The sequence below is a fragment of the Canis lupus genome, chromosome 16 (genome assembly GCF_048164855.1).
Source record: "Canis lupus baileyi chromosome 16, mCanLup2.hap1, whole genome shotgun sequence".
In the NCBI taxonomy this organism is placed as follows: Eukaryota; Metazoa; Chordata; class Mammalia; order Carnivora; family Canidae; genus Canis; species Canis lupus.
In genome coordinates this window covers 39098691-39120593 of record NC_132853.1, presented here as the reverse complement: position 1 = coordinate 39120593, position 21903 = coordinate 39098691, and the positions used below count along the sequence as shown (strand labels likewise).

The 21903-nt window shown below is 39.0% G+C and overlaps 1 protein-coding gene across 5 annotated transcripts; it reads left to right on the top strand.

The window, feature by feature from the left end:
* Positions 1–622: 622 nt before the first annotated feature.
* Positions 623–20666, top strand: SMARCE1 (SWI/SNF related BAF chromatin remodeling complex subunit E1). Of its 5 annotated transcripts, none has more exons than XM_072780470.1 (11): positions 623–920; positions 3014–3065; positions 3235–3278; positions 6223–6390; positions 11429–11509; positions 12406–12537; positions 12789–12960; positions 16402–16574; positions 17101–17202; positions 17833–18043; positions 20388–20666. In XM_072780470.1, the coding sequence occupies exons 2-11, from the start codon at positions 3059–3061 to the stop codon at positions 20594–20596; spliced, it is 1299 nt and encodes a 432-aa protein (XP_072636571.1). In that variant the 5' UTR covers positions 623–920; positions 3014–3058; the 3' UTR covers positions 20597–20666. The 5 variants fall into 5 exon arrangements, with proteins under 5 accessions (XP_072636571.1, XP_072636572.1, XP_072636573.1 ...); XM_072780472.1 differs by having other exon boundaries at positions 628–920; positions 6223–6327; XM_072780471.1 differs by lacking the exon at positions 3014–3065 and having other exon boundaries at positions 627–920.
* Positions 20667–21903: the final 1237 nt, after the last annotated feature.

Sequence of the window (21903 nt, the reverse complement as noted above, 5' to 3'; positions counted from 1 at the left end):
AGTGCAATAAAGTCACCGAAGAACCGTGCGAGTTCAGGGGAAGGACTATTGGGGGGGGGGGGGTTCCAAGAGGGCACCACAGTGAGAGTCAGAGCAGGACCCGGAAGGTCAGGTGAGTTTGAGCCGAAGGTGGGGATGAGCCCAGGCAGCGCCGGGCAGAGAGCCGCGGCAGCCCCCGCGCCGCAGGGGCGCACAGCCTTGGCCGAGGGGGTTGGCATCTCTGCGCCCCGGCGCAGAAACCTGGCGATCACAGCGCCCGCGCGCTGGGGAAAACCGAAAAGGTCCCCGCGCTGCATTCTTGGTCAAGGTTTATCGCCCGGCCGTGGAGGCGGGAAGCCCCGCGGGGCGCGCGTGGGAACGGAAACTCCAGGAACCCGGTGGTCCTCGCCTCCATCCTCGGCTCGCCCGAGTTCGTGCTCTGGCTCCGAAAGCGCGAGCAAGGAAGAACCCGGAAAACACCACCACCACCACCACCACCACCACCACCACCACCTGCGGGAGCGGCCGCGGCGGCTCCGGCGGCGGCCCCGGAGCAACCCCGTTCGTGGAAGCCGAGGCCCGCGACTCCCGCCAAGCCACCTGCAGCCGCTCCGGCCCCGCGCGGCGGCCGCCCAGGCCGCTCCCGCCGCCGGGCCCCTCCGCCCACTTCGCCGTGACGAATCGGCGCCCAGCCCGAAAATGCCCACATTCCGCCGGTTTGGAGGAACGTATGGGGCCTGAAAAAAATCCCTGACTGACGAAGCTTCACCGCATCCTCAACTGGAGGGTGTTTTTGTTTTTTAAAGAGTCGGGTGAGGCCTGGAAGACAATTAAGAAGAGTGTGGAAAGTGCGAGTGGGGACGCTCCGGACGCGAGGGGCGGGGCGTGCGCGGGACAAAGAGAAACGAGGCCGGAGCTGCGGGCGCTTTTTCTGCCCGCGGGTGAGTGTTTCCGACTGGGCCCGAGCGGGTCGGGAGGGTGGCGAGTTGCGGTGTCCCGGCTTGGCTGGACCTCGAGTTCCCGGGGGTTGCTGGGGTTCAGGCGGGGCCGCGGGCCCAGAGCTGGGGGCCGGTTGCGGCCTCCGTGAGGCCTAGCGGAGCGGGGGCCGGGAGGGAGTCCCATCTGGGGCCCCTCCCCGGAGGCAAGATGTGCCTCTTCCACGCACTCCGCGGAATGGGTCACGCCACCCACGCAGTCCCCTCTTCAGTGGAGTTCCTGGTCAAGCGCGTTCTCCACGGCAACCTAGAGGAAACGACCTCCGGGGAAGCCCTAGGGGCGAGCCAAGCCCGTGGTCCAGCCCCCTCCCCTCCCCTCCCCTCCCCTCCCCTCCCCTCCCCCCCCAGGAAGGTGGTTCCCCCCGGTTGGGCAGCGACCCACGGGGTGGCTTCGAGTGGAGTGCGAAAGCTCTGAAACCGTTTGGCCTGGGTTTGAAACCCAGCTCTGGCACTTCCTGCCTGTGCGGCTTGAGACAAGTTACTTAAACTCGCCGAGACTCCCTTTTTTTTTTTTTTTTTCCCACGTGCAAAGTAGGGATGTCCAAACATATCTCACGGTAGGCTGGTTGTGACCATGAACCAAGATAAGCGGTGAGCCTTCCTCGTATATAAGGTGTCCCAACAAGCAGCTAGTATTTATGGCAGGCGCCAGGGACGGGTCCCTGTGGCAGACGAATGTACAAGCCCACTCTTACTTAGAATTTACCGTAGCAGGCGAGGGCAAGGATTGTAAAGTGTTGACAGTAAAGTGTGATGATGTACCAGGGAGCTTTGGCAGTTATTGTCAGGGCTCCCCACAGCAAGGCCTACCGGTTGTTGACAGCACGCTGCCCACCACCCCACCCCACCCCACCCCCAGCCCCCAAACGATAGCAGGAAGGAAATCTGCACCGAAATCCATGGTTTCTGCCCTTTCCTTGAGGAAAGAGGAAGAGACCCAGGTCGGGCCGTTGAAAAAATATTTCTTTCCACACAGTCCTCTTACTCCTCATGCTCCAGGGAGTCCCCTTAAAGTGTAGGAAAGAAGCAAAAGCATCGTGCTTGTTGACATAACGTTCGAAGAAAGTACTCCAGCAGTCATGGAAGTTACTTGCTCTTTTCCTAAAATGAATGTTTGTCTCTTTGTACACATTGTGTGTGATGTATATTGACGTAAGGAGCAATCTCACAAGCTCACACGTGTATGTTATTGTTCTGAGCTGGTAATACTAGGACAAAATGTAAGAATTGAGCTAGGTGCTGGGACTGCAAGAATGAATGAGAGGCCTCTGTTCTACAATCTAGCCGTACTCGCAGGTATAATGCAATATAATGAACAATGTTATAGATTTATGTAAATTGGATAGGAGTACAGAGAAGGAAGCAGTTTGTTCTCCCCAGGTAATTTATCAGGAAAAGTCCCATTGGAGGAGATATATTTTTGAAATGGGCTTTGAGGGGTTAATAAGTTTTTCAGGTAGTTGCTCAAAAGTTATTCCCAGGAAATACAAAGCTGTTTACCACTATAAGAGAATGTAAAGCTCATTATCAACCAGTTACCTTTTGCACTGCTTCCAGGAATAAAATGCTGCCTTGTTTTAATAGAAGTAGAGCTGGGGGAAAAAAAAAAAAAATAGAAGTAGAGCTGCTGTTGATCAGTGAGCTGTTAGTATAGTATCTGGTAGGCCTTGTTGGGGTGGGCCCTGATAATAAATCACATTCTATTGTCATTATATTTTTATCAGTTTGATTAAATGTTTACATGGCATTAGCAAAATGTTTTCCATGCAAGAGGTGGCCTGATATACAAAAAAACTTGGAAGTACATGTCTAATACCACCTTTAGTATCCCGAGTAATTTGTTTTAGTTGTTTAATTCTGATGAACCACATGACTTATAAGAACTAGTAAAATATGCAAAAGATTTGATTACTAGAAGATAGTGTAATTTTACTAAGAAATACCAATTAAACTACCCTATTCTTTAGGAGAACATCTCTTATGCTTGCTGAGTTTTGATTCTCTTTTTTTTTCTTTTTTTTTTCTTTTTTTTATTTTAGTGTCTCAGATTCATTCTTAAGGAACTGAGAACTTAATCTTCCAAAATGTCAAGTAAGTTTCATTTTTTATATTTATCTATTAATAAGAGACTAATGCCCTAGCAAATGGGAATTCCAAAATACTCTCATTTTTTTTCTTCAAAACAGGACCATTGGTAGTTTTGTTGCATAGTATTATATCTCAGTTGTTTACAAGAAGTTATTTATTTTCTTTCAAACAGAAAGACCATCTTATGCCCCACCTCCCACCCCAGCTCCTGCAACAGTAAGTTTTAATTTTCTTGTTAATGTAATAGCCAAGTCTGGCCTTGATACAAAAACCCAGATGTCTTCCAGTGACAGTCACTCAATCATCACAGCAACAGGATGAAAAATTCAGCCAAAAAACAGCACTTCCTACTAAATAAAATAACTCTTTGCATCTTACCTTGAACCAACCCCAACATCTTAAGAAACATATTGCTGAAATTCCAACCTCCTATGCTCAGTTCTTTTTTTAATGGGAAATAAATGATAAGTTTAACACCTCTTTCTAGTTAATCTCTATCAAGAGTTGATACTGAGTGAATGCTCATTCTGGCATTTGTTATTATTTTTAAACCTAACCTTCAACTGGTTATATTTTCTCTCCTTGTTTATATATAATTTTCATATTAAACAATAAAGCTTCCAGTTCTATAATAACACTCATTATAAATTTTTATTTTTCAAGCTGTTTAAGTAAGGATTTCATTATCTGTGGGTCAGATCCTGCCTATTGAGTATGTTTCCAAATTTCTAAATCATACTTGTGAACTAGGTTTATCACCGAGCAAGTTCTGGCCCAGCTTGGACAGCGTGTAAAATAATCGTCCAATCCACAAAACAGATATAACAAACTGTTCAGGCCTTGCTGAAAAGGATTCCTTGTTGTTTTTTGTTTTTTGTCTTTAAGAAAAAAAAAAAAAACACTTAACATTGACCATAGCCTACAAAAGCAGTTCTTTAACAGCTGTTAGCCCTCCTTCCTTACCCCTTATCCCCCAAATTGCAGGCTCGCCTACTAATTAGGTCCTTGTGTAATTTTTTTCTCCACTAGATGACTCTCTTACTAACCCTCAGATGTATGCTTTAGTTTTATTTATCAACAATTTATTTTTCCTTAGTAAAATACTTCTTAAAAGAGATACTGTATCTCAGGTTCTCATTTCAATTTATGTAACATACAGTTTCTAAAGTTACTTCCAGTAGATCTTAAAGTCCTGTGTTTGGTTTGTTTTCTTTCTTAAATCAAAGAACATTTCTTATGACCATCTCCTTGGCACTCTGCTAGTGGCTATACAGGTGGAGTTGAACATTTGAGATTCTGACCTCAAAGAGCTAACCATGTACTTCAATTTTGGAAATGGTATAATTGTAATGTTTTAGTTTTGATTTTTTTTAATTCCCTTACCTAATTTTCTTACATTATTGCCTCATAATGTTGAACAGTGATTCTCATTCTTTATGCAAACTTTGAAGATGTCATTTTGACGTACATACTGCCTCTGACAGTGTATAATCTCTGGAAGACAAACTTGATTTTTGGGGATAATAAAAATAGCTCAAAAACCGAATGTCCCCTTATGACTTCTCGAATGTAGAGAGGGATTTTTTTTTTTTTTTTGGCCTTTCTTTAGTCCTATTTCTGTACCATTGTAATTTCACATTTACACATAAAATAAAGAAGACTAGGGATTAGCACATCCAACAGAATGGATTTTGAATGAATTATCCTCCTTCCTCTTTTTTTTCCATACTTCTGCCATCACCACCACCACCACCACCACCACTACCACCACCACCACCACCACCACCACCACCACCACCACCACCACCACCACCCAAATGTACCACTCTAAGTAATATACACTTCTTTTGTGCCTTTGATACTTCATCTGTGTTTTGCCTACTTAAATATGCTTAATTTGCGTCTTTTATAACTATACAGACTAGAATTGATCAGTTCTCTTCTTCTAAAGAGTTTCAAATGTAGTATCTGCTTGAATATCTTTCTTTGGGACACTAAGGATATGTGCAGCGGCATGTTTTAGAAAATTGTGTTTATAACAGCCACAGCTTAGTTGGGATGTGTTGTGTATTTTACATTCCACAATTGAGGACTAATATTGTTAATTGCATGTTTAAATTAGCTGTTTTGATTGAGTTTCACTAGGTAAAATACCCTACTTTTGGTTTCTCTTTGCTACATCCTTTTTATGCATTATACCTTGATTCTTATGAACATTGGATGTCATTGTATTAACCATGAAGGCACTGCTATATAAGAGCCCATTTGTGATTACATCAACACATAATTCACGAAACCCAAAAATTCCATTGGAGCAATTGTGTTTTGAAAGAGTCAGAGCTATCAAGAAAGTAGATGAAAAAAGAAAGTTCAAGTCTGTCAACTAGAAAAGTAGTTCACATTAAAACTAAGGCAGAAAGTGTTCATGATTGACTATGGAAGATGGATCAAAGAAGAGATGGAAGAGAAAGCCTAAAAAAAAGAATGACTGGGTTTAAAAGATGAGATAGTACCCCCAAATGAAATCCATGCATTTCTTATAAGTCTTTGTTTTGAAATCATGTATGTGACACCCATTGAATTCCACATATGTTCTTTTCTATGGACAACTCTGGCTTCCTGATTTGAGTATCTTTTCATCTCTCACATTATATAGAATGATTTAAAATTGTCTCTGAAAACGATCCATTTCTTGTTTTTGTTTTTAGTAGTTAAATACATTGGCGGCATCTACATAACTGTCAAGTAAATCACGTTTTGTTTTGCATGTAAAGTGTTTTCAGACTTCTAGTTTATCACATTGCAGGCCTTCCTATCTCAGACATATATTGCTAAGTTGCTATATTATTGATCATAAAGTAATCCGGAATGTTTGAGACACTTCAGTGTATTGCTTATTCCAAAAAAACAAGCACACACGTTCACACTAACAAACATGACTGGCCCCCTGCAAAGAGAAAGAAAGGGAAGAAAGAAAAAAAAAACAAAAACACTTGCAGACTGGTTTCTCAATGAAAGAAAAAGAACAATTACAACACATCATTGCTTGTTTAAATTCAGGTTGCTTTTGCATGCCATATGCAGATCATTTTTCATTTCTGTGTTTTCCTCGTTTGAGCTCATTTCTCATTCGTGTTTTTGTCTCATTTGTTTCCATCAGCAAATGCCCAGCACACCAGGGTTTGTGGGATACAATCCATACAGTCATCTCGCCTACAACAACTACAGGCTGGGAGGGAACCCGGGCACCAACAGCCGGGTCACGGTAGGAGAATCAACTATTACAGCATCCGGCAAACAACTGGATTTGACCAGAAATGCCTCCAGAGTTAGGTCCTTTTGAATCATCAGCACAGCCATTTAAAAAAAATTTTTTTTTTTAACCTGGCTTTTTGACTATTTTAAACATTCGTTGTACGATCTTACACTGGAGGAAAAAAAATAGCGAAATCTGGATATGTATATAGAAGAAAAGAAGAATCCATTCTGTTTGGTGGTTGGTAGAGCTAAAGCCCTGGGCACTTAACTGCTTATACTATATGTAGACAAACCTAGAATTTCTTATGGTTAAAATACCCTTTTTGAGATAGAGTATCTTCCATTTAAGGTAATTGGCATGAGTCTCAAGAACTCAGTTTCTTAATAAAAGCCAGGCTTATGGGCCTGAGCTTATTGCCGCTGGCCTACCAGTTTGAACCACTGCACATAATTATTTGTCTTTTGGATTTAATAGTTGATTTTCTGAGATTCATTTCTCTCCAGTTATAAAAAGATTTTTATGTAACTTCAAAGAATTTCAGAATGCATGTTGAATGAAATTAATTTGACATGCCAAACTAGATACCTACAACTAAAAGTGCATTTATCTATAGGACAGGCGGTATAATTTCCAAAACTGAGGATGTTTCATTTAAATGATCAACCTAAAACACCCAAACTGGGTGATAATACTTCAGATTTTTAATTTAGAATCATCTTAAACTATGTTCAAGGAAGCTTAATTAGCAAAGAAATAAATGTAAAAATTATTTGCCAAAGTAAATAAAAATAAATCCAAAAGCCAAATACCTACATATATGTGGCATTGGTGAGAATTTACACAACCCAGAATGGCTGTAAACTTTTTAATACTTGGTTTTTGTTTGCTGTATTCATAAATAATTCAATTAATGTGACTTCAAAAGAGCCCTCTCACCCTGTAGTCAAGCTAGAGCAGAAAACTTGTAACTATCAAACTGTATGTCTATCTTGGTAAGCATACTGCTTAGCTTGATAGGTTTTGTTTGTCTAAATTTTTCATTGTTTCTGCATAATTTGTACTTCATAAGCATATCAAGTTTTATGTGCCATGCATATTTCATGGTATCTGAAAAGAATTTTGACAAAGTGTGTGTATGTATGCATTTCACAATGCATACAATTTTTATGTGCATTGGTACGTGTTTTTCCCTGGCCTAAATGTGTTTCACAAGTATAACAGGTGGCAAGGTTATCCAATGATAAAGAGCATTTTAATTTAAACAAGGAGCAAAATCAATTTTGGATCATTCATGTTAATGCAGAAAATTATTCATGAGGAGGGAAAAGAGAATGATTACATTTTAATAGCTCTATACAGTCAGCTCTTGATTATCTATGTTAATGGAATAGAAATGGTGATAACTATTATAAGCATCATTTGTATTTCAGTTTGTATAAGCGTTTTGTTCCTAACTTGGATATATCTGTGGGAATTCTCTGTTAATAAAGAGAGATCATTCAGTAGGAAAAGGAAAAGTCACCCACTGTCTCAGGACCTGAGTCAGTTATATTTCTCCTCATTTCCTCTGGGAGATGTTAGAACCCAATATTTGGAGTGGGCACTAGCTTTGGGGTAGATTAATACAGGAGGGTTATTGGATGTGGAAGATTTGGTGTTTTAGTTTTTTGTGGTGGTTTTCTTGGTATTATTGTCCTCATAGTACCAAAAAGTGTATGCAACCTAGACTCAACCTGAAGGGGCCTAGAAACTGAAGGCTTTCAGCCTGTTAATCTCAGCCCCTTCAACTTTTAAGGTCACTGAATCACAGTATGAGAAAATTAGTTATGCCTAAAGTTTTACACAACTTTTTTTTATATATCTAACTTAAACTTTGTTAGGACTTAATGGATCTGATTTTGACTATTATCAAAGTGTTTTATTTTAAGATGACCCCCAAGGATGTGTTACCTTTTTTTTCTCGGTTCCTATTTGATATTATCGTTTGCTAATAGCCTTAAGTCACTAATTTGAAGAAATGAGTCTGTGAAGCCCTATCAAGTAAGTAGCTTCCTGTAGGTCTACAGAAATCTGGTTTCCCTCATGATTCTAGTACACTTGAATAGTTTCGAGACTTTTTACAGCCTGCAGAAATTTTTTGGAGTACCTGCAATAGCGATGAGATGGAATTCATTCCTAGTTAGTCCTTTCCAATGTTGGTTAACATTCTCTTTAAGTACAGGTGTGAAAAGTTTGAGACAAAATTTTAAAAATGGCTTATTTCTGTACTGTAATGGAAATTTCATTCTAGAAGAAAACCCTACCAGAGAAAGTGGAGAATTAGAAGAAACAAAATCTCTTGAGTGATCAAAATAAATTTCACAAAATCATGGTTTTTATTCATAGGCAATTCCCAATAATTACTTTTTTTTTAAGATTGTATTTATTCCTGAGAGACACAAAGAGGCAGAGACATGGGCAGAGGGAGAAGCAGGCTCTCTGTGGGGACTTGATCCCAAGACCCCGGGAAGGACCTGAGCTAAAGGCAGATGCTCAACCGCTGAGCCACCCAGGTGTCCTCCAGTAATTACTCTTATATTAGCACAGTTTTAACAAGCATGTTACTTACATTCCCCCAACTCATTTCCAGTTAGAAGCAAAAAATTATAGAGAGGGACATTTCCTACTAGAGGTACCTTTCCTGATAGAAACAAGGAAGGAAACCGCTAAGAAGGGAAACATTCCCTCAAAAGTAAAGGGACCAGCAGCTTTTACTCCTCAAGCCAGAGGAGTACAGGCAGGAAAGCAGGGGTTGTTTCTGATGGACTCTTATCAAAATAAGGTTAAAATGTCTTCAGTTCAAACTGCTTTTTTTTTTTTTAAGGGTAATGTTTAAGACATTGTAGGAAGATGTCTGCTGAGATGGTAAATAAATTAGAGATGTTTAGTGATATACATCTTTAGTGTCCTGAAAACCAGCTAGAATTTAAGTTTGGTTATTGTTTTTGGTTTTGTTTTGCTTTGTTTGTATTTATAAATTGACTAGTCAAATATAGATCATTTCATTCAAATGATGAAAATGTAGCCTTAGTATGTAGACAATTTGGGTACCCCTTCCTTTGGAAGAAAAGAGGAAGAGTAAGCAAATCCATTAATGTTATCAATTGTGGTTCTTTGAAAAGTAATCAGAGCATATATTACTATAATTTGTTTTTAAAGTGTTTTAATTCAATACATTTAAATATAGACATTTTAGAGTTCTTTATCTCTTTAAAGGAAATTTGTTAGGAGTGGTCTACAACTTCAATTATTGGACAATTCCAACTTTATTTGTAACCCACCTTATGGAATTTTGAAAATTTGTGTTGGATACAAATTGGAAATGCTTTCTAATAACTGCATGTATGAAAATTCAGACCTTTGTGAATCTTGCTCTGAACCAGTGATGTAAGGTTAGCCTCATAGGAGTTCCTTTACCCCTCCTTAACAGAGCTACAGACCTTGAAACAGATCTTCTCTTATGGCCTGTTCATACCATTGCTGTTGACAGTGTCTATCCCTGTGGCTCGCTTCACTCCATTGCCCAATACTGACTGAAAAAAAAAAAAGAAAGAAAGAAAGAAACAAGGTCTGTTTGCATGGGCACTGGCATGAGGTGTGGTGTGAATGTATGGGAGAAGTGGAAAGAAAAGAGGAAATACTGCTTCAAAGGTGATATCCTTGCTAACAAGTTCACGTATGAAGAAGCAGAGTTACCGCAAGTAAATAGGGTTGGAGGAAGACCCTCGTCGGAGGAGGAGGAAGCATTGTTTGAAAACAGTGGAATGGGACACACTAATCTCTGAGCCCTCGGATAAAAAATAATCATAATTGGTGTCCCAACTCAAAAAATGAGGAGTTTGTCCAGGTTTTTATCACAGTAGCAGCTGAAGAGCAAGGGAACAAAATGTCACTCATTTAGACTCCTTACAGGGATTCACCAGTCCCTGTCTTTTGATAATGAAGCCAGCACCTCTTCACCCTCGCCCGGCAAGGAGCATCAATATCCATTGTCTCCTAGAAATTGAGAGAAAATAAATGTGATTCAGTCATTATTAATTTATTCTGGGTCCTTAACCAAATGTAGTCATGTATGCTAAGATGAAACTAAGCTCAGAAATAAGTACTTTTGGATTGGAGTTATCTGGGTCACCCACTAGACAGTACCTGGTATCTCTTAGATATTAGCCCATAGAAAGAACCAATTTCTCATCTTTTTCTTGGCCTTTTTCCCCCCCTCTATCCTACCTTTATCTTAACCTTTTTAAGAAATATTTTTCGTCTCCCCTCCGCCTTTTGTTTTTCTTTCTCTCCACAAAGCCAAAAATTTGTAATCAGTATAAGGCCTCAAAAATAATTGGGCCCTGTGTTTGCCATTTCTCTGTTCTTGGTACATTCCTATGTTGTTATTAGGACTAAGGACAAGAAAAGGCATGACTTTATACTTTTGATCCACTTTGTAGAAAGCCACTAGATATGGTCCTAGAACCTTAAGAAAAAATAAAATCTCTAGTCTTGATAAAGGAAAGTTTTTTTGTTTTCCGTCTTGAACCAGAAGGTAGTTTTTGCAGGGGTATTCTTTATGTAGGGGTGCAGTGCATTTCTGAAATAGTACAGGTAGATACAAAGTCCCCCACAGACAGTGTGAGAGTGGTAAGTTCTGAAGGAGCCTAGACTTGGGCAGATAATCAAGTGTTGACTGTATGTAATGGTAAATTAAGCACAGTAAAAGGGTGTTAGGTTATGTCCTAAATGTGGGACATGTGATATGTAAACATATATATTTTTTCGATGTATGGATTATTATGTAATATGTTATTTGTTCACAGCCAGGTTGTCAAACCAGTAGCAAAAAACTGCTAAGTAAAATATTTTAAAATTATGTGCCTAAAGTCATTTTCTTTATTTTCTTTTGATGTGAACATTTCTGAATTTGCAGAGATAGCTATTTTCAGTGGAGAAAATATAAGAATCTTGTATCCATGGACCAGTAGAAGAAAGGCGCATTAGAATTTTTTAAGGGCTCTCTTTTCATTTTGCTGGTTAACTACTTGCAAGTGAATAATGAATGTATTTAACTCTTTTGTAGGCATCCTCTGGTATTACGATTCCAAAACCCCCAAAGCCACCAGATAAGCCGCTGATGCCCTACATGAGGTACAGCAGAAAGGTAGGTGCTAGGTGCCAAAAGGGAATGAGGACTGCTCTTTGCTGCTTTGCTCTATATCAGATTTCATAATGGCTTAGCCAGTGTTTCTGTGCATAGTTAGAGAGAAAGGATAAGGAATTGCAGTTTTTAAAGAACTTAATTCTGATTTCAGAATTCCAGAAGTAAAATCCAGCAAGAAGAACATCATTGAATAAATAGTTTAAATCCATAAGACAATGTTATATAGCCTCTTGGAGAAGTTCAGTGAAATGAGAAAAATCTGAAGTGAAAAAAGGCATACATATGTACCACATGTATTAGACTCTTTATTTTTTATAAAAAGAATAGCAACTCTATGTTTGAATTTTAAAAAAGGCCTAGAATGCAGGGGTTATATCTATACAATAAGCTTATGGTAATTTTCATTTTCTTTACTCTTCTTGAATTTTCCCTTGTGGTTTGGTTTGGCTTGGTTATGAACCTGTGTTCTCTTAAAGTAACAAATAGAGCCAGTATCTTTATTAATAGCAAGAGCATTTAGCTATTTTCACCACTATTTAGAAATTTGTGGTCACAATTGTTACACATATATTTAAAGATATGGTCTGTTGTATTATACAGATTAACCACTTTCCTTCTAAATTCTGTGAACTTTTAGAGAGAGACTATGTTACTGGGTTAGCTCATCTTAACTGTCAACAGTGATTGGAGATATCTTGAGATCTGCCATGGATTAATCCAGCAGAGGAAATGAGATTGGTCAACTATTGAATTTTGTTACAGCAGGCCGATGAGAACATAAGGATTCAATACTATTCCTTCTGTTTTTGTTTATGTTTAAAAGTTTCTATGTTAAAAAATATTTTTAAAGGTCTGTATTGTTAGGCATCCTAAAAATTTCATGTTTCCTTTTTAAGGTCTGGGACCAAGTAAAAGCTTCCAACCCTGACCTAAAGTTGTGGGAGATTGGCAAGATTATTGGTGGCATGTGGCGAGATCTCACTGATGAAGAAAAACAAGAATATTTAAACGAATACGAAGCAGAAAAGGTAGAATGGGGATCACAGTGGGATGGAGACAATATATAAAATGCATAAACATTTGCTTGTTTATAAAAAACAAAAGCTGTAATCAGTTGAGGCTCTACTGTCTCTGCCTTGGTCAAGTCAAATTTCTCTAGGCTTCAGATTCCTTGTCTGTAAAAAGGAGATAATTATGTCTTTTGATAGTCAAATGAGATAAAGTATTTGTATAACCTGCAATATGTTAATTATAAAACTGAAAAACATTTGAATTTCAGATAGAGTACAATGAATCTATGAAGGCCTATCATAATTCCCCCGCATACCTTGCTTACATAAATGCGAAAAGTCGTGCAGAAGCTGCTTTAGAGGAAGAAAGTCGACAGAGACAGTCTCGCATGGAGAAAGGAGAACCTTACATGAGCATTCAGCCTGCTGAAGATCCAGATGGTAAAAAAAAAAAAAAAAAAAGCAATCTCTTACGTTTTTATTTTATTTCCTATCCTAAATGGGAAACAAAGCATATCTAAGTGCCATTTTAATATTTTGAGTAATTATTTTAAGATATATTAATTTCCCACAAGAAAAAGGTATATCCTTGTTAGTGTAGAAGACAGCAAAAACTATTTATAGTTTACCAGATTCTTTATACAGGGAAGGTTTTGGAGTCATAATCAGAATTTTGCCGCAACTGCTTTTAAAAAGCTAAATGTCTTCTATTTATATCTTGTTTTCCTGTTGGTTCCTTAAACTTGCTGAATTAAAGGCACTTAAGGGAGAAAGTTAATGAGTGGATAGAAGTATTTGGAATTTTTCTTTCTATTTAATTCAGAAATCAACATAGCTCATGATAAACATGAGGAAGTGCACACATACAAACTTTATACACACATACAAATAGCAGAGCATCTTGATTGGCATCCCATGACAAGTTTGCAGGTGTACAGATTCTACCCCTGGTCTCTGCAGCCAAGCAGGATCTGAAGCTGCAAGGAACCTCAGAGCTAGCCACCTGCATCTGGGAGCATACTCCTCCATGAATCACACCTGCTGTACAAATAACATTTTCTCATGTGCTGCTATGAGGTAGAAAAGGCCAGAAGCTCTAGCTACAAGCAAAAAAAAAAGAAAAAATCAAGAAAATAAGATCCCATTTCAGAGTAGGGGTAACAGAGGAGGCTTGTAAGAACTTTAAAGATACTGCAGAGAGAGGAAACAGTAATGCCACCTAAAAACATGGATAAACGTATACCTAAAAGGAGAAGGAAAACAATGTTTTTAAAAAGAATGGACTGGGATACTGACAAATATTCTCATAAATAGAATAGAATAGAATAATAATAATAATAAATAATAGAGTAAAATATGGAATAGAAACAGTACCGAGTGTTAAATGGAATCAGCAGTGGTAAGGACACACTAGCAAACACAGAGCAAAATAACTCAAATTGGGACACCTGGGTGGCTCAGTGGTTGAGTATCTGCCTTCAGCTCATGTCATGATTCCCAGAGTCTTGGGATTGAATCCTGCATCGGGCTCCCTATGGGGAGCCTGCTTCTCCCTCTGCCTGTGTCTCTGCCTCTCTCTCTCTATGTCTCTCATGAGTAAATAAAATATTTTTTAAAAAATTACTCAAATTGGATGATTAAGCAAGAAAAACCTGCAGAACTAAAAAGATGATCCAGTCTATGAATAATTAGAAGGATGAGGAATCAGTAGAAGAGTATAAACCAAGACTAGCCACATGGGAGCCACAAGTAGAAGCAATTAACATTTTTTTTTAGGTGAAAGGAGACCGTGTAAGCATTGAGCAGGACTTTAGAGACTCATTCAGGAACAGTCTTTAAAAGATCCTCTTCTCTGTTCCTTCGATTTCAGCCCATTATGTTTTACAAGTTTAAGATAGGAACTTAAAGCTGCTGGTAAGAAAGGACAGGTGGAAATGAAGATGCCAGGAGAAGAGTGACTTTAGACCTTGGATTTTTCACCCCAGAACTGAGCAGAAAAAGGAAGATTTGCAAGGTGGGGATGAGCACCGATCCAAGAGAAGGACAGCCCCCTATGAGCAGCACAGCAGCTGCCAGCTGCTCTTACGGAGAAGGCATATGCACTCCACTCCAAACAGTGAAGGGTTTTTTAAATGGCATTTTAGAGACTGAGGTAAAATAAATAGCTAGTGAATTAGAAAACAACTAGAAAATATAAGCCCACCGCTGCCCCAAGTCAGACAACTCTTAAGTGCAAGGAAAGACAAGCCCAGATTGCTAAGACTTGATTTCCCCTACCAGTGGTCAACACTAGAGCCCTATAAATGAAAGAAGGAAGCATATAATTTAGATAGAGGTAGCATGAATATACCATGTATAATCCAAAGTGCAAATATGAAAGACTTCCCCCAAAAAACCCAGGAAAGTCGTGGATTTTTTGTTTAATTCCTTGAGAGACACAGAGGCAAAGACATAGGCAGAGGGAAAAGCAGGCTCCCCCATGAGGAGCCCAATGCAGGACTCCGTCCTCGGATTCCAGGATCATGCCCTGGAATCTGGATCATGCCCAGGATCTGCCTTTGGCAGAAGCCCAACCACTGAGCCACCCAGGTGTCCCAGTCATGGAATTTTTTTTAATGGTATCCTATATTCCAGTAATTTTCATTTCAGAAGTATGTTTCCTAAAGAAATTACTTGAAAGGAGACAAAATAATTTGCAAAACAGTCTGTGGCCATGGTGTTTATGATGATGAGATTTTGGGAACTACCTAATTACCAAATAATAAAGGAGGTGCTAAACTGTGACAAAGCAGTACAATTTGGACCGCTGGCAAAGGTTCCTAAAGCGTGGTCCCTCCACCTCTGGTGGGAGGCTGAGATAATTAGATAGTCCAGAAAGGAACTTTTATAATAATGTGTATTGCTTAAGAGGAAGCTTTTTTTTTAAAGTGAGTTAATTTAAGTAAGTTAAATGATAGTATGGATTATTAGCAGATATGCCCCAAACCACAATGGTGATAGACAAGGGTTGAGATGAAGGAAACACTGTTGCATAGCCATTGAAAATAAGCATACAAATCAGATCCATGTTGTAAGTATATGAGTTTGAGGGAACGAAACAGTATAATGTCTTTACATGCTGACAACTCTATACATGTGTAGATTGATAAAAATTAAAGGTAAAATTTGGTAGTGAACATTCTTTTCCTATAAAATTACTTTAGGGCTTTAATGGTTTTTTAATTGCATAAGATGTATATGGCAGTCTGAGACACAGTGTTGCTGGAGTTCATGTTTTCTCTGCAAGTGGGCATTTTTCATTTCATTTTTAATACTTCAGTATTAAAGTCATATGGTGACAAAGACGCTGTCCAGCTCCTGTGTTGTCATCACATATAAATGCCCTAAATTACTACTGAAAGAGGAAACCATTCAGCAGCACTGCAGTCCTGCTGTAACACGCAAGCCCTCCCATTGTTGGATTTTCATGCCAGAAGATACATGGTTTTATATCATTTGTGTTTCAGCCAAGTCCTTCTCAGAGACTCATCATCACTTAAAGATTTCAGGAGAATAACCAGTACCCTGACCAATGAACATTATGTAATCCTCCCTATGGTTTTTAATCAAATGACTGCCCCGTTGCTCCTACGATGCCCGTAAGGCCCCGTTGGGTTTGTTTCTGTTTTTTAAAGATTTTTATTTATTTATTTGAGAGAGAGCGAGCAAGCATGAGCAGGGGGAAGGGAGAGGGAGAAGCAGACTCCCTGCTGAGCAAGGAAGCTTCTCCCCTTGTTAGGCCAGTGAGGGCCATGGCTCCTTGGTGATTAGGTGTTCACATTGTTACTCTCTCCTGTTTATGGTTACTAGTGACCTCATTTCCAGACATCTTATTTATTCCAGATTATGATGATGGCTTTTCAATGAAGCATACAGCCACTGCCCGTTTCCAGAGAAACCACCGCCTCATCAGTGAAATCCTTAGTGAGAGTGTGGTGCCAGACGTTCGGTCAGTTGTCACAACAGCTAGAATGCAGGTCCTCAAACGACAGGTCCAGTCCTTAATGGTTCATCAGGTAAAGTCACAAAGCATTTGTTACAATAAACTGGGTGTATGTCACAGAGCCCCAGTGGCATGATTGTATGCCATGCATCAGTGTACAGGCTAAATATTTCTGTGTTCCATCTTACCTGGTCCTCATTCAGGGAAGAGGCTTGAGGAGGTAGAGGTTTCCCAGAGATTTTAATGTTTGTCATCAAAACTGTAACACAGACCCTTGTGATGGAAAGTATGTGTATGGAGAATTTTAAGACATCTTCTCAGATGTTACTGCTTAACTAAATATTTTTTTGAAGACATTGCTCAGGCCTGAAACAATATTCTTTAACATATACTTGTTAATTGTAGTCACTCCTCTGTGCCACATTTTATGTTTTTTAAATCTTAGCTAGACATATTGTACAATAGATGATTTAATTTCAAAATTCAAAACCTTTGCCATGCTGTGAAAAAGCATGGGCCATTGAGAAATATGTTTTATGTTTGCCATTTGCTTTTGAGAAAATAATTCAATAATAATAAAGGCTGATCATGTCTTTCAGCGAAAACTAGAAGCTGAACTTCTTCAGATAGAGGAGCGACACCAGGAAAAGAAGAGGAAGTTCCTAGAAAGCACAGATTCATTTAACAATGAACTTAAAAGGGTATCAATTTAATGTGTTCACTGTACTTTTTATCACTGTGTCTGGTACTTTTTTCTTTTTCTTTTCTCCACAATAGTATTTTTATTAAATGTTATTCACTTTGAAACAGGGTTAACTTTGCTCTAACTGGTAACGTGTTTGCTTTTATGAAGTTATTCCCATTTTCTGGCAAAATTTCAATAGGTTTAAAATATCATATAGTATACACATATGTACTAGGCCTATAGACCCTAGACCCCCGGTGTCTAATTTAAACTCATGCTGTCATGAGTTGTTTCCATTTTATTGAGATTTATTCATTTAATGTAGTTTATGGTGTACATTTTGTACACAAGTAAACCTAGTGTTTGGTATCTTGAAATAGGAAATGGAAGCCTTATATATATATAAGTCCAGTGCTTTCAGCATTGCCTCACCAACTGTCCCATAATACTTGATGTTAAGTGGCCGATAGAGCAACTTTTTTTTCCTATAGACACAAGAGCTTCAAACCACGTCCGTTCCCACCCCCCTCCCAAAATGTATATAGTTCATAGCCAGGAAAACCCACTTTTTGAAATAATTCCTCTGGTTCAGAGGTTATAAGAAAAGAACATTACTAAGAAAGTTGTATTTCTTTCTGACTACTAGTTGTGCGGTTTGAAAGTAGAAGTGGATATGGAAAAGATTGCCGCTGAAATTGCACAGGCAGAAGAACAGGCTCGCAAAAGGCAAGAGGAGAGGGAGAAAGAAGCAGCAGAGCAAGCTGAACGTAGTCAGAGCAGCATGGTTCCCGAGGAAGAGCCAGCTGCTAGTAAGACCCAGGAGAAGAAGGACGACGAAAGCATCCCTATGGAGACAGGTAACCTGCCAGCTGACTGCAAAGTCATGGTCAAGGGCTATTCTCTATATGATCTACACATTTCCTTTCCAAATCCTAATCTCTGTGGTAGATTCACATAAAATCTTGGTGTCAATACAAAAGAGCAGTGGGGCATTGGTCCGTAGTCTGGCTGTTTGAGGTCTTGGCTGTTTGTCTGGATTGAGTCATGCCATTTTCCAGCTCGGGCATATAAAGTAGAATGATACGAATGGTTAAGGTTACTAGCCCTGGAGTCAGACAGATCTGGGTCTAATACTCTTTCACCACTTGCTAGCCTATGACTAGATAAATTATTTAATCTGTTTCCTCACCTGTAAGTACTTTAGTACTGGCCTCTGACAGTGAGTTCTAGAGGACAAATAAGGAAATGTATGTAAAATCACTTAGTATAGGATTTGACACAGTAATGACACTCCATGTTTTAACCTTTATTGCTAAAACATAGTGTGTGGTTGTTACTTTTAAGATCAAGCATCTACCTAAGACAGGGCTGGGCAAGTAAAACCTGCAGGCCAGATCCTGTCCTGCCACCTGTTTTCGTAAAGTTTTGTTGGAACATAGCCTTACCTGTGTGTTAACGTATTATCTGTGGCTGCTTTGGGGCTACCACAGTATAGTTGAGTAGTTGCAGAGGCTGCCTGGCCCACAAAACCCAAAATATTTACTATCTAGTCTTTACGGAAACGGTCTATTGACTTGATCCAAGAGAAGTTCTTACTTCCAGGCATTCTGATTTTCCTGATTAAAAGCATTCCTCAAGGCACAAAATAAGATGTAAAACTCACATAAAATATCAATTAAATTGATTACTAGAAATTTTGAGATCACTTTACCTTCTGGCACTGTTATGACCCTGCCCAGTGCCCTATGTAAACAGGACTAAGTTAAAAGTATGATGGGAGGGGCTCCTGGGTGGCTCAGTCAGTTAAGTGTCTGCCATAAGCTCAGGTCATGATCCCAGGGTCCTGGGATAGAGCCCCACATAGCAGTCTCCTTCTCCCTCTGCCCTTCCCCCTATTCATGATCTCTCTCTCTCTCTCTGTCTCTCTCTCTCAAATAAATAAATAATATCTTTAAAAAGAAGTATTATGGGAGGGACACCTGGATGGCACAGCAGTTGAGTGTCTGCCTCTGTCTCAGGGCATAATCATGGAGTTCTGGGATCGAGTCCCGTATCAGGCTCCCTTCAGTGAGCCTGCTTCTCCCTCTGCCTATGTCTCTGCCTCTCTTTGTGTCTCTCATGAATAAATAAATAAAATCTTAGAAAAAAAAAAAGTATTATGGGAAATACAGCCAAAGGTTCCCTGGACCATCACTGCAATAAGGGGGAGAGACAGTAGTCATACTTGGCATTCAACTGACAATTTCCAATTTGACATCAGGAAAACTATTCTATATAATGGAATATAGATCTCTTTACCAGATGTTATTAAAAATTTAATTCAGATTAGCATTTCAGATAGATTTTAAGTTTAATTATCTGAGCCTTTCTGTTTTTTTGTGAACATATTTTTATCTTAACAAGTTTGGAGCATAAGTACATGTCCGTGATTAAAGCAGGAGCTTGAGAATTAGGGTATGGAGTATGATTCTTTGCTCATTTTGCAACTAGACAAAACACTCTGTGTTTGGCCTCTGTTCTGTCATCTGTGAGTAGAGCATGCCTATGGGGCTTTACTCAGATTTTATCCTTTTAGAGGCTGAAGGAAAAAACAAAATTGAGACTATTTGAGCAAAAACCTCATGCTCTTAATTGCTTACAGAAAACAGCCCAGCATGACATTTTAACAAAGTACCTGAAATACTGCCCTTATGTCATTTCCCACTAATTAAACCCAAAGCAGAGAACAGCATTGTCCAATAGAAATAAAATGTAAGTCGCTGTGTGATTATTAATTTTATAACACTTTTTAAAGTAAAGCAGAACAAATGAATTAATATTGATAATATATTTATTTAACCCAGGATATCTTAATATTTCAAGCAGTTATCAACATTTTTAAGTATCAGTTTTTTTACATTCTTTTTCATAGTAAGTTTTCAAAACCTCGTGTATTTTATACCTGTAGCACATCTAATTTAGAAGCTAAGTTTTCATCAGAAATAATTGTGATCTGTATTTAGCTTTTGTAAATTTACAGCTGAAAAGTAGATTTTTCAAATCCAAATTGTTTTCAAAGGTGCTAACAGTTCCTCAGTCACACTAGTTCATTCAAATGCTTAACATCACCTGTGGTGAGTGGCTACCACGTTGGACAGCATAGCATAATTAGAAGAGTAAATTTTTATCTTGGAACTGACAGTGACAAATGTGTGATTACAGAGGAGACACACCTTGAAGAAGCAACGGAAAGCCAACAGAACGGTGAAGAAGGCACATCTACTCCTGAGGACAAGGAGAGCGGGCAGGAGGGGGTGGACAGTATGGCCGAGGAAGGGACCAGTGATAGTAACACTGGCTCAGAGAGCAACAGTGCAACAGTGGAGGAGCCACCGACAGACCCCACACCAGAAGATGAGAAGAAAGAATAAATGTTGCCTTGTTTTATGTGTTCTAAATACTTTTTTAAATGAAAAAAAAAAAATGTTTTTTGAGTTTTAATGGTGTTATGTGGTTTGTGTATTAATATTTTTCTTGTCCATATCATACCACCAAAGGCTTTTGGACCATTTAGCATCACGAGCCAAATGGCACAGTCACCTTTCTTAAGCCGTTATGAAGTTAGTTCTTTTCTTTGGGTCTTATTTTTAGCCCTCAACTACTGAAAGCCTCAGAATTTAAATTAACTGAGAAAACGCCCACCTCTTTTAGAGAGTTATCCTTTGATGCTGCACAATCTACTCTTAAAAATGCCTTCCTACAGCTCACTGGGGTGCTTACCAAAGCCATAGCTTTAAACCTCCCAGTCCCCATCAACAGCCTCCCTGTATTCTTCCACAAAGAGTAGCTTCTTGAAAAGGTAATCATGTATGAATATGTATTTGTTCACTTACCCTTTTTTATTTTTAATCAATGTGGAGTACCAAGAGTTGTGTTAGGGTGTTGACTACAACTGAGTTTGGGTCTTACTGATCCAGAAATAGCCTCCATAGTTTGAGTAGTTACCAGCTTATGAAGTAGTCATTAAAACGAACATGGAGCATACACATTATGTATACTGCTTTTTGTTATAATTCATACCGGGTGTGTTCTGATAAATTCATCCTTACTGTACAGAAAAAAAAATTACTTTTTTACCAAGTTTTCCAAAGACAGAATAGATCACAAAGCTTAAGGAATTGAATATTGCAGTGGACTAGACAACTTCAAAATGCTTAGACCATTCCAGGAGGAAAACAGCTGGGAATTCAGTTCATTCATTTGAAATTGTTCTACAAGAATCAAAACTCAAAACCTCAAGGCTCAGGATCCCATAGATCAGAGTCTACCTTTTTGATAAACTCTTAGTAAAGTCTTGGAGACTAGAAACAAGATAGTTTGTGACACGTATGCTTCCCAAAAACTAGAATAGATTTTTACTGAATAGTGGTATATCTAATGGTATATGTTTCTTAAAGGTCCAAATGTAATAAATAAGTGGAAAAAATGTCTCTGTGTTTTTATCACTATTTTTATGCAAAGCAAGTGTATCATTTTGTTACTGTGATGCAGTGACAGCAGGGAGTGGGCTCACACAGCCATTATAAATTTGCATCCTCAGGGCCTTGGTCTCCCCTAACGTCTGTAAACTGCAGTATTACGTTCATTTATACAGGACATTTGTGGAGATCTGTTTCCTCACGGTCATATCACATATAAAGGTTGGTCTTTGACTCCAAAGTAAAAGGAAATCTGTTTC

Coding starts and splice junctions, on each gene's coding strand:
- SMARCE1 (XM_072780470.1), top strand. Junction 6,391..11,428: donor TGACCAGAAATGCCTCCAGA/GTTAGGTCCTTT, acceptor ACTCTTTTGTAG/GCATCCTCTGGTATTACGAT. Junction 11,510..12,405: donor ACATGAGGTACAGCAGAAAG/GTAGGTGCTAGG, acceptor TTCCTTTTTAAG/GTCTGGGACCAAGTAAAAGC.